General features: G+C 48.6%; 1 protein-coding gene across 2 annotated transcripts in view; it reads left to right on the forward strand.

Moving 5' to 3' along the window:
• The window catches only part of PCCA (propionyl-CoA carboxylase subunit alpha), a 417,383-nt gene that overhangs the window by 404,029 nt on the left and 468 nt on the right, over positions 1–12,886 (forward strand). For both annotated transcript variants that reach the window (XM_047863104.1, XM_047863113.1), the window contains one exon: positions 10,324–10,401. In XM_047863104.1, coding sequence (XP_047719060.1) covers positions 10,324–10,401 — 78 coding nt within the window. The remainder of the gene's footprint in view (positions 1–10,323; positions 10,402–12,886) is intronic.

Below are 12,886 nucleotides of genomic sequence, written 5' to 3' on the forward strand. Positions count from 1 at the left end.
AAAATCACATGGAGAAAAACTCATGTAGCTTGCATTGGCCTCTAGAGAAATATTTATAATAAAAGAATATTAAGAAAAAATGATCAGGAAAAAAAGAAAACGATCAGCTTGTTCTTTAAATGATTAGCCCTGAAATTGATAAGTGAAGTCAGAAAACTGACTTAGCAGTTGCTCTTACCTGATGATATAGAAACAGAACTCTACCCACTCTTCTAGAAAGGCATAGGAGAGGCTCAGTAGCTATGAATTGTTATATTTACTTTAAAGACTTTGACATTCCTGGAAGAAAGCCCTCATTAAGACTGTCTTATTAAGGATTTAGGAGAAGTGATACATAAAATTACATTTATATGTTGAATATGGGGAGGGGTTTGCCTCGTTGGTCTTCATTCTAAAGGGTTAGGGTCCTAAGATGATAGCTCGTCGGCCTTGACATGAAGAATGCTTACACCAAGACATCGAATCGCTAAGTTGTACACCTGAAACTAATGTAATCTTGTGTGTCAGATATACTATTTGGATTTTGTAAAAATGCCTCCACTCACTCACTGCATTATGAGAGCAGTCAGTGGAATCTTCCAGCAACTAGACGTGCAGGTTGGTAAACAGTGTGGTGGGTTCTTTCTTTTTTTCCGTTTTTCATCTTAAGCCTTTTCTAGAAGCTACATAGGCTGCCATCCTGAGCTTGTCCTAATTGTGTGGCTTTAATTATAAAATCACATTTGCACTTAAAAAAATAAGTGTAACTGAAATCCTTACTTTTCCAACACCTGAATCAAAACCAGAGGCAGGGTGGGGGGCAAGAGAGGCTCACACTGTGGTCGGTCTTGCTCCTCCCTTGGCACTGGCCTCCCCCGCACCACTCCTGGGGCAGAGAACGGGGGAGCATGTAGCCTCCTTGTTTCCAGCAACTGCTTTCTCCAAGTCTGGCTTCTCCAGACACCAGAAGGGTTTAGGCTTCATACTTTCCGTGTCCTGGCTAATAATCTAATGGGGGAGAGCAAAGCATTTAGTAAATTGGAACAACGTGGGGTTAGTCCTTGGTTCATTGGGATAGCTCAGATATTGAAAACCACCACCAGTCATTAAATGTGGGTATTCAAGAATGGTTTAATTTGAGAACCAACTGTTAAAAATGTTACTGTGGGGTCATGGGACCTCTACTTTATGTAGTCCTTTAAAGTCCAAGTCTGGGTGTGCACCCCTAGTGAATTGGCTTCTAGTCTCTGTGTGGTTCCCCTTACTTAGAAATGCTCTCTGCATGCATGTGCCTAGGCTGGTCAGGGAGAGTGCACACCTTCTTAAATTCTTCGCCCCAGCTTCCGGTGCCACTTTTGGTCCTTGCTGAACTTCCTTTCTTACTCTGTGCCGTTGTGTTTTGGTAAAACAGTATTTTCTCTTGAGTTAGTAGTTGTGAGAAGTGTCCCAAACCATTCCCTCCCCCAAATGCAGGGTGAGAAGCTTCATCTTGGGCTCTTAACAGCAGCTTCTATCATTAAATCTGCCTTGTGTAATTAAAACACAAGAAACTTTCCTTTGACCAAAGGCACATGCTTACTTGAGGCCATTATGAGAAAATAATACTTGTAACTTTTAAGTTTTGTGGTTTTAAATTATTTTAGTGCCACGGGCATGTTGTGTTGTTCTTAGCAATAACAATAGCTGAGCCAAAGTTCCACTTGTATCAGTAGAAAGATAATGGAATCAGTCATCCTGGTGTGTTTTCAAGGAAAACAAGGACGTAAGAAACAAATAGGGGCCTACAGCTCTTCTCGTTTTCTTTGAAGTGTTATTTTTTTATAGTTTGAATTCCAGTAATCTGAAATTTTTATATTCAGGTTAAGTAAAACTTGAGAAATCTTAGAATGGAGCTCCTGGCAATAATGTGTTCCACAAAAGCATCACATAAATAATAAATAATAAATAATAAATCTGTTTTGTGAGGCAAACAATCTTAACAGAGTTAAAAAAAAAACCTCAGGGCGAAATGATGTGGGGTGGCTGCTCAAAAGTAAGAAATGCACTCTGAGAGCTTCCTGTGGAAAGGTCTTTCCCCTCCTAAAGCACAGAAGCTGTGTTCTTTTGGGTTCAGGCGGCAGAAGTTTCTAATATCCTTTCAGTGTCTGTTACATAGTATTTAACATTAAATGTGGCAGTAAAATCATTTTTCAAATGATTGTAGAGTAACCTTTTTGAACAAGTGGGAGGGGGTTGTAGTCAACAGTCAAACACATACCAGCAAACAAACCACTAAGAAAGAAAGAAAGCGGATTGTGGAAAGTCAGGAGACACACATTTAATTCAGAAGACAGTTGGCAGAATGACTTTCATATGCTTTTGTCTGTTTTTGTTTTTGTTTTCTTGTTTTTTTTTTGTTTTTTTGTTTTTTTGTTTTTTTTGGTAATCAGCCTTCTGAAAATAATTTTGCAACGGACTTTCATTTCAGTTGGAAGAAATCCCTATTTTCCTGTATATTTAGCACCATCATACACTGGTGGCATTTTAATCAAAGCCAGGATTTTTTATAACTTGTTTTAATTTTAAAATGTCTGTCTTTAGGATGTTGTCGAACAACAGTATTAAGTACACATATTCTCTCATAATAATGGCAGAGTGCACCTGCCAGCTTTAGACTGAGAGCTGCTGAAATGGCATAAAGTCAGTAAAGAGCAGAGTTGTTTTGTTAGTCCTTCGATACGAGAAACAAAGCAGAAAATGAGGCAACCCAAGGGGAGACTTTCCTGTCGCAATCAATCAAGATTTCTTCTGAGGTGGGTTCCAGTTAAGCAGACATCTCAGATTTGCATCAGAAATATTCGTCTTCTTGATTACAGTAACAGTGGAGACCTGAACCAGAGGCAGGCTGTGTCCCCACTTAGGTAATTACCACTTTGTGACTTACTAGTTTGTGAGAACAGGTCCAGTAATAGATTGCCAGCAAGTACCTGTTGCTGCTTTTCTTGCCACTTAACCTGTTCAGTATTAGTGAGACAGGCTTGGCGGTATTTTTGTGGGGCCAAGACGAGGGAGATGTACTCGGTGAGGGCACTGACCTTTAGCAGCAGGGGAAGTAGGTGTTTGGGACTGTTGTTGTCATGCATGGGGTCTTGGGCACAAAACTATATACTCTAACGTGCACCAATGAAGACAAAATTTGTGATCATTAGTGGGAGTCTCCCCCCCCCCCACTGGCCCCAGAGTTAGCCCTGATTTTTTTCCTCTTTGCACGTGCTCCTGCAGGGGTTCCGGGGGAAGGTTCCCAAGCAGTTGGATGGCCACTGATCATGAGACACAGGTGCACCGTTTCAGAGTGTGGCATTCATACCCCCCTCTGCCCCCAGACCATCTGGAACTGAGCCCACAGCTGATCCTGGGGAAAGCGCATGTAAAATTTGGCAAGAGACCTTTAGTTTTCATTTCTTGAAGAAACAGATTTGGAGCCTCTTTTGCTCTTAGGCATTCTAGATGGCATTGGAATGGGCCCTCCTGACATGTTTATCTGGCAGTGACTTGTATGCCCCGTACAGCCCAGTATAATAATGATAATGGTGTCTTTCCCTGGCAGAGGCCCTGGCTCGACTGATGGATTTTCCAATTTCTGGATATCTTGATGGACACTCGTGAAATCACGACAATAATTACATTTTCATGTTTTATCGCAGTTTACTTGACAAGATGCCAGTTTTTCACCTAGACCTCAGATGGTATTTTAAAGCAGGTATAAATAAATTTCTGCATTCATTACTTAACATTTCTAAACTTTAAATTACAAAATATTACAAACAGAAAGTTACAGAGAATAATACAAGTGCTCATGCTCTCTGCATACCTTTCCTGTATTTCCACTTGTACTTAACCATAAAACATTGCTCACACTGTGGACTTGCCCGTGGCCCCTCCCTACCCTCATCAGATTCCTGTCCTGTCTTCTTCAAGTGATGGCTACCCTGAATTTGGCCTTCTTATCTTTTCCAGGTAACATTCACTTTTCAGTGTTTAGGTAAATTTTTATTGGAGGTAACCACCTGAGAATTTTTACAGTGTAACTTAATGATAATTATAAGAGAAATATTTTACAGATCAATCAATAAATACTGTAGGTGAGTCTTCTGCAAGTTGGGCATTTGATTTTATTTTTCAAGAAATGATCCACTTGGGATTAGAGGCTATGTTATCTTCATTTTAACCATTTTTGAAGATGGCAGTTCTCGAGATCTTTTCTCACCCTTTTGCTTTAAAAAAAAAAAAAAGAGAAAAAAGCCAAAAACACTGAATCACTGAGGGCTTTAAAACAGCATATTTCACAGAGGTAGAGGATCCAGACTGATCCCTTAAAGATACTGTGAAGTTCTTCTCTAACTCTGGGGGCTTTGGCTCCAGTTCCTGGCTACTTAGAGGGCAGTAAGGAGAAATGTTTTTCATTTTAAGGAAAACTAGACTTTTATCTTGGCCACGACTCTGTATTCTCTCCCGGAGCCTCTCTGCTCCCTCGTCCACTGTACAGACCCAGGGAGGCAGCTCTGGGCGGGGGCGGGGGGTGGGGGGGAAGCGGGGCCAGTGCTGCGCAGGCAGGGGCCTGGAGTCGCCCCAGCCGGCAGCCTTGGCCGAGGTGTCACCTCTCCTTGCTCCTGGGTGAGCAGGCGGCTAGAGCACAAACCCTTTGCTGGAGGCCTTAGACTGGAGATAAGGGGTTTGGTGGCATTTCTTTCACCCGCCTCCTCTTTCTTTGTAAATTTGATGACGGTTCCTTCCATCACTGCTTAAATACTAGACCATCTCCCGGGTCTCCCTCCCTCCCTCTTTACATGAAGATGTTGGGATGTGAATGCACATTTCTTCTTCAGGAAATATCAGGGGATATTTACCAGCCTATCTTACCGGCTCAGAAAGAGGAAGTTATTATAATCAGATTCTAGCAGTGCCTTTTAACCAAATCTGAGAGGCCTTTTTCTTGTGGCTGTTAACTGCGTCTTTCTTCAGATCTAAGGGCCGTAAAATGCATTGCATTCAGGCACCTGTGTTCTAAGTAGAACAGCCTTTAAAAATGTAATTGAAGGATTTTCACTTTTGTGGAGTCGTCAGCAGGGTTGATATTGATCCGCGCTTTCGGGTGGCCCAGAAGGGGAGCCTGCAGCAGGCCGGTAAGCCCTCCGAGCCTTCTGTCTAATTTGGCAGAAAAACACAGAATGTAGGACAACAAAAGAAGGCTCCCTTTTCCATAAAAATTCGTCCTCCCACCCACCCCTCTTCCCCAAAAAGGGGACTTAATTTTTCAGCTGCACACAGTGATTTGGTGCTCACTCTTGCATTGAAACAGTTGCTGTCTGAACAGGCAGGAAACAGTTTTCTTTTAATTGCTGAAATCATTCGGAAGTGCTGCGTGCCCTGCTTCTATACAGCAGATGCTGTGCATTAATTGGCCTGCGTAGAAGTGACCCAGGGTTCCTTGCAGCGGGCCCAATTTTAGGCAGAGGGTTTAAATAGCTTATTTATTATTGTGTATAATCTGGCGTACATTATGTGCTCCTGCACGTGTCGTATTTCATGGTCTGCAGTTTCTAATGTCATGTGGGCTTCAAAACCTGTGTTTCTCTGGTAATGTACTAGCAGCAGGTAAGCTCAAAATACCATCCATCAGGAGCTAATTTTTTATCCAGATACCACAATGACTGATGAACCTGTCTTTTGTGTGAATGTTTAGCACAGTAGAAAGCCATATGCCACTGGCACCGTTTCCGGGGCCTTCTTTACAGTTGCCGGAGAGGAGGCTTACAGGGGGAAAACCCTCCGTGACATTATGTCCTCTCTCCTCCACTTAAAGGATAACACCTTTAAAACAGCCCTGGTTCTGGACGACAAAAGAGGGTAGGACCCATCTCAGAGGAAAGCCGACTCCCGTAATCATTTTCTTTATCAGAAATAGGACTGCACACTCTTAATAGGGAACCTTGTTTTGTTTCTCCCCGTCTGTTCCAAACAGACCTTCGCCCATTAGAAGGGCCTCCCCTGTGTGGGAAGAGCACAGCTGTTACTGTAAACCTCATCCCGGCACTGTATCACCCCCATTTTGTGGCTCTGAAGGATGAAATTGAGAAATGGGATACTGTGCAGTCAGCCTTTACATCTCCAATTTTAGGCCTTTGCCATCATTTTCATGCTTTTATTCCAAATCAAATAACATTAGTGAGCTACACCACCTTCTGATGAATGTCTGCCCTCGAGCACAGCTTTCAAGTCTGGACTTTTGGGGGCTCCCTTTTATGTTTGGTGGAGGTCTTTCTTCCCCCTCTCTCTGCTCGCGCTCTTCCTGCACTTTTCTTTGAGCCTTCTTCGTGCATTCGCAGTCAGCACGATACAAGTTGCCAGACGTGTCCCTGTCTTCGCGTGCTTTCCAAGAGGGACGTGTGCTGGAGAAGGGTCTGTGTCTTTTCATCTTTGGGGAAGGAGGGAAGCGAACTTGGGAGAAGGATATTGGGGGCTTTAATCAGAAATAAGAAGGGGTTTAAATCATTAGCACAACAAAGCATAGTATAAGCTTGAAGATAAAAGTCTCTGGGGAAAGAGTCCTCTGAAAATAAATGGAACTTGATAGATTTCCATATCATTTATAACTTCCCTTAATTACACTTGGAAGACTTGCCAGTAAAACTGGAAAATTGGCAGCCTATATCCATTAGAGTCATTTTGCCGACCATGGCAAGCAGCTGGCTTTACTGGATTTTATTTCCCATCACTCACAATTAATCATCAGCTGGAGATGTCTGAAACTCTTCAGCGCAGAGCACTGCCGGGTGACATTCAGGCCTCCTAAACATGCTAAAATCTGCTGAGTAAATGGGCTGAGTTTTCTCTCCAGCTTACTCATTTTGGAGCGAGGCAGGCCCCCGCTTAATGAGCGCTGCGCTCTGATAATCGGATGCGAATGTGAACCTTGACCCCATGTCAAAGGAGAGGACGCAATAAGCCGGATGAAAGATACAGGACTCAGGCCTCCAAACTTTACACCAATTAGACAGGGAGCGGAGAAGGACATCAGGCTGACTAGGTTTATCAAAAAGACTTGCGAGGCTTGTGACCATTTTGTAAGCCCAACGTCGGAGACCTCCTGTCACAATCAGTGAGCCTTTATCAGATGATGCACAAAAGTGTTAGAGAAGTGTGTGCACGGAGCCTTCGGGAGCCGCGCGCTCACGTGGAGCCGTCGGGGCCAAGTTCCCCACGTCAGCGCTCCGGGTCCATGCCGCGCCTGCCTGGGCTTCGCAGGCACCTGGGGAAATGGGGGCGGCGTCACCGCGACCTCGTGAGCCCCGTGGGCAGGCCAGCCACCACCGCTGGACTGGAGGCTCCCAGATCGCGGGGTGGGGGTGGGGGGCCCTGGGATGCCCTTGGGTGCGGCGGGCCAAGCCCGGGTGGGGCGCCCTGACAGCGTGGCCCGCGGTCCCCGACCTTGGCATCCACCCCACGTAGCTCCTCCGGCTGGGGTTGTTGAGGGATGACATAATGTGAATTTAGAACACGTCCGCATGTGCGTGTGACTCAATTCTGCTGACCAAGATGGACCTCCCTGTTTTGTGGGGTCTCAAGGGACAACTTCCAAGACTTTTCTCTTTCAGGGATGAATGAGTGAAAACAGACTAGAAAACCCATTGCTAAGTGAACAGAGAGGGAGAAGTGAGTACTTCACATTCCACCCGGACCGAAGTAGAGATGCAGACTGGCAGGTGGAGGGAAGGGACCAGGGGGGGAGCAGGAGGGAGAGGAACCGGATGTGGGCTCAGGGCAGTGCTGCCAGTGGCCCCTTGGAATCCGAGGCGCTTTCTTTGAAGTCCTTTTAATCAAACTGCCAGAGGGACTTAATAAGGGTATTTTCACTTTGGGACTTGCCCCCCCTCTCCTGCTTCTCTCTGTCTAAATCCAAGGTTTTGTTTTTCTGAGTAGTGTGATTGGGGACTTCTGCTTGAGTCACCTGTATGGCACCTCTTTTCACATCACGCAGGCTCTGGGCGCCCGGGGCCAGCCAGGCAGGATGGCCAGGGGTGGCGAGAGCAGAATCCTGTGAACTTGCCCCGCGCTCCAGCGGGCCCTGGTCTAAGCACCAGTGTGACCAGCTCATGTCGGGTCGTGGCCCGGGCTCCGCTGCCCTTTAGCACAGGTTCTATGGTATCCTTGTCAGGTTGGTCTTGCCCCCTTGGTGTGACCGCTGGAAACTTCCGGAGTTTATTTCTTTTTCATATTTGCATTAATTGTGACTTCACTTGAAGATCCCGGAAAGAACGGTGAGGGGCGCTCGGTCTGGCCTGCAGACCCTGAGCTGGGCCGAGCAGCCGACAGGGAACAGACCTGCTATGGGGAGTGGGGGGTGGGGTGTGCCCTCCCCCACGAAGCCCACAGGGCCCGGGGCCGGGGAGCCCTGGGCTCTCAGTGGGAGGCCGGGTGGGGGGCAAGCTCACACAGGTCCCTGCCATGGGCACTAGGCCAGCTGTGAAGGAGAGAGCTGCCAGCACCTGAGGGGGGGGGGGGGGGGAGTGGCGGGGGGAGGGGGGCTGGACAGGGGAGAGCTGGTTAATTTGGATAGAATTTACATTCTGTTGTGTTGGGTGTCAGATCCATTTCCAGAAATCCCCCCTGGCATCTTTTGCCAGGATGCCCAGTCGTCAGGTGGGGACGCCGAGCAGAGAGGCCAGCTCTGGCCCCTAAGCCCCCAGGAGACTGTGGTGCAGGCCCACCAGGGGTTTGTGAGCGGGGCCCCTCCAAGGGAGTCGCCCTTCTCCTGTCTCGCTGGGCCCCGCCTGCCTCTGAAAAGAAAAACGGCCCCGGAACGACGACTGGAGGGGGCACGTGTGCCAACGCCCACCTGCTGCCCCCCTGCCCTGCGATGAGCGGCCCTCACGTGCGCATCCTCCGCTCTCCGCAGGATGCAGATGCCAGGAGAAAATGAAGCAAAACGGGCAGTGAGCACAGAGCTTCAAAGCCCAGCTCCCCAGCTCAGCGTCTCTCCTCCGTGCCAGCCCCGCAGCTTTGGCAGCCCCTGTCCTAGGTTTCTGTGCCAGGAGAAGGCAGCCCACCACCTGATCAGAGGAGGAAAGGAATGCACGGGGCGCAGGCAGCCCCGACTGCCAGCGAGACAGCTTGTGCCACACAGGGGGCCGGGGGCAAGGGTGGGGGGGGGGGAGCTCGGAGATCATCTGGGGATTTCAGGAAAGAACATTCTCCAGGCGCTCCTGCCACACTGGGCCAGCACCACCTTGGTGGTGTGAGTGCCCTGGGGCCCCACCCCAGGATGCCCACCAGCACCCCAGAAGAGCCAGCCAGTTGCCCTGGGAAACAACTTTACCATTTCAAAGACTGGGAGGAGGCCCTTTTTCAGAGGAGAAAAATCCAGCCCGCTCCTTGATCCTTCCCCATCAAGGGCAGCGAAGAGAATAAACAGAGCGGCCTTTGGTCACAGCTGCCTGCTGCTGGAAGCCCCAGGCTTAGCCCCGGGAGCTCATGCCAGCTCCACCTGGACTGGCCCCACCACGAAAGGCAGGTGAAGCTTCAGCCAGTGCCTGTGGGAGCTACCGGTCTCCTTGCAAGGACCGGGCAGAGCTTGAGAAATCCCTCCCTGTGTTGGAAGGCACTTTCCAGGAGCAACCTGGTTGTTACTTGGCGTGTCCTGCAGAAGTTGAGACCGTGGTCCCCGTGGCTGGCTGCTGTTCCCGGCACCCTCCCCCCCCCCCCCCCCCCCCCCCCGCCCAAGGCGATAGACAGGAACACTATTTTTTGGTCACAGCTTTCCTGAGATAAAATTCACATCCAGTGCAGTTTGGCCCCTTACAGCATGCACTTGGTGGTTGTCATGGCTTCACGGTTAGGGGTGCAACTGTCACAGCATTTTCTTCACCCCTAAAAGAAATGCTGTGTCCACCAGTGGTCACTCCCCTCTGCCTCCCAGCCCCCAGAACCCCCAGATTTCTCTGTATGTAGAGATTTGCCAAATCTGGACATGTCACATTAAGTGGAAAACATCCCATTTTGCCACATCTCTGTAGCAAAGGCAGATTCAGAGACTGATTCCCAGGGGAGACCCCACAACCAGCCCCCCTAATCCTCCAACATCAGGGATTTTTTTCCAGTGAGGATTTGATGATGATAGAGAAAATTGTCCTTCTCTGTTGTCCCCCAAGAAGAACTTGGAACATGAAGTATTAGAGGTCGTTGCTGCTGTTTGGATAACATTTCAGAGCATTTGACAAAGAATCTCTTGATGGCTTCACTCTTGAGCATTGTTGCAAAATTACAACGATTTTAAAACGTATGTCCTTTTTCTGTTTGCTCTTCCAGGTAGCAGAAGGCCAGGAAATTTGTGTGATTGAAGCCATGAAAATGCAGAACAGTATGACAGCTGGGAAAACTGGCAAGGTACGTCCCCAAGTTCCCAGTAGCCCTTGCCAGCTCTGTGACAGGAAGCAGAATTTCCACCCTTGGATCTTGGATGGGTAGGCCTGGAAGGGACCGTGGAGGTGACCCCTGCCAGCACACCAGGACATTAAGATTGGGAGCTCTTTTCACTTTGCATCCGTGTGTCCCTGCCTCGTGGAGAGTCTTTGCGATGTGCAGGTAGTCCAAGAACAATTGTTCTTCACCTTAATGTCTTTCAAATTAAGGACTCTTTAATTTTTAATGTTTACATCTGTCTTGGAGGCAGTTAGTTATCTGAGACTCAGGTGACACAGCAGGAAATGGTTTTAGAGATTGCAAAAATTAATGTAACTCTTGAAGATAATTTCTCCGCAAAGAGAACAATTCAATGTTAGATCAAGAGGAGCTGAAAGCCCCATGCACACATGTGGGATGGCATGATTTAGGGAGGAGAAAAGGTGCTATATTTGTCCTGAAACTTGTTAAGAGTAAAACTTCTTAAATGTGGTTTCTCCTTGAAGAATAAAGAAAAGTCCTTTTAATAATAACTTCATTATTCCCCCTGCTTCTAAAAAGATGCCACTCGTAGCAGAATGAGCCTTTTCTGAGGAGGGTTTGGTTTGGAAGTGTCCAGTGTCCTGGAGGAGGCGGGGTGGGGTGGGGAGGGGAGAGGACCATAGGCATCCTGCCCTGCGGCCACGCCTGGGAAGTGAGACTAAGCCTTGGGGACATGGGTGCCCTGGCAGAGAGGTGCTGTCAACTCACAGTGTCACTTGCAGAGAGATACAGCCTCTGTCACCCCAAAAAGAAATGAGGCTGATGTGCAGACAGTAGGCCTGGCTGGGGGGACAGAGGCCCAGTTTATGGTCATTGGGCCTGGAGCTGGCTGGTCAGGCTGGAAGAGGCTGTCGTGGGCTGTGCCCAGGCTCCGTGGTGTTTGGGAGAGGAGAATCGCATGATTTGGGAATTCTGCTCTCGACATCTGATTTCTTTTCTAAAAGCGGACCAACAATCGTTTCTGTTCCTGTAGAAATCGTTGCATTTGCTCCCTAGGGTTAATTTAACATTTATGCTGCATTAGTGTCAAGAAATTTCCAGGCATGATGAAGACGTGGCCTTATCTGGGGGGATCCAGAATATGTCTATGTCGTTGCGTGCCAAGGGCCCATGTTGCTGGACCGAAGTACTAACACAAAAATGAACGCTGTCTTAGCTCCCTGAGGGAGCGTGGAGCCCCGGTCTGTCAGTGTGTTCTGTGCCCCGTGGCCTCACGGTGGCTTCTGGGTTTCATGTGGAACTTAGCTGATCCCTGGCCATCGGCGGCCCAGAGTTGCTTTCAGGGTGTCGATGGGCTCTGGGTGAACTTGTACTCTGGCCTGACCCCTTTCAGCTGGAGTCTTTCCTGCCCATCCCATTTCCTTCTGCCCCTCCCCAGCAGGGCGCCCAGGAGTGGCCAGAGGCCCCTGCACAGAGGAGCAGGCCCTGGCGAGCCTGGGGACTGGCAGCTCTTATCTGGAGGGCCATTTTTCCTCCCGGAGAAACGTTCACAATGGAAACCGGTCCTCATGTAGTAATCGCAGCATGAAAGATACACGCTATGCAAACATCGGAGGCTTCAGATCAGAAAGGGCAGCCGCTTCGGTGCCAATAGCACCTACCAGGCCTTTGAAGTGGCCACTGCACATGTTCACATCATGAAGGCCCCAGGGCTTGAATTCCAGGGAGAAAAGGTCCCTGTAGCCCTCCGCTTCCCAGTGGAGCAGTGGGGACGCAGGCCAGGGCCCCGAACCCGCCGTCCGGGACGTTCTTCCTGTTTGCCAGGTGCTCAGATGGCCAGGAAGCTCTAGCCCATCGTTTGTTTCCATGCCTGAGCAGAGCCTCCAAGAAATCAAAAGACTGCTTCATCTCCACTCCAGTATCTCCCTGCTCATCTTACATTGGAACACAAATTCGGGAAAGCAAAACTTGATTAAAATTGAGAGGAATCAGTAGAATGTAAGGGCACAGTGGCACAGCTGTGGGAGCTCAGTGCCTGTTCCACATTAGGCCATACAGTACTATCCCTGCAGCCACATGTCTTTGGAGGATTTCATTTCCCGTCAAAAGGAAGTTTATGATCTCAGGCTAAGGAGTTTGTTTTGGCTTGTGTATAATTGTGTGGTATTTTTGGTTTTGGGTTTAACACTAAACCAAGTATATACCGTTAGCTCTCAGAGACCATTTCTAGCACCTGATGCTGTCGAAGAGGCTGGGAGGAGGGCTGGCTGTTGAGAGCTCATCCGGCATAAACACACTGAGCTTTTAGGACACTGCACAGACCCGCGGGTGCACCCAGTGCTGGGCCCAGGCAGACAGCAGCAGAGACCCCCTGCGCCAGCAGCTTTTAGGACAGCAGGGGACAGGCCGGGGCGGGGGAAGGTGGCGAGTCACAGCCCCCAGCAAGGCTGTCCCTATGCTCACAGTTTCCTCTGCCGGCAGGAGAGGA

The sequence above is a fragment of the Prionailurus viverrinus genome, chromosome A1 (genome assembly GCF_022837055.1).
Source record: "Prionailurus viverrinus isolate Anna chromosome A1, UM_Priviv_1.0, whole genome shotgun sequence".
In the NCBI taxonomy this organism is placed as follows: domain Eukaryota; kingdom Metazoa; phylum Chordata; class Mammalia; order Carnivora; family Felidae; genus Prionailurus; species Prionailurus viverrinus.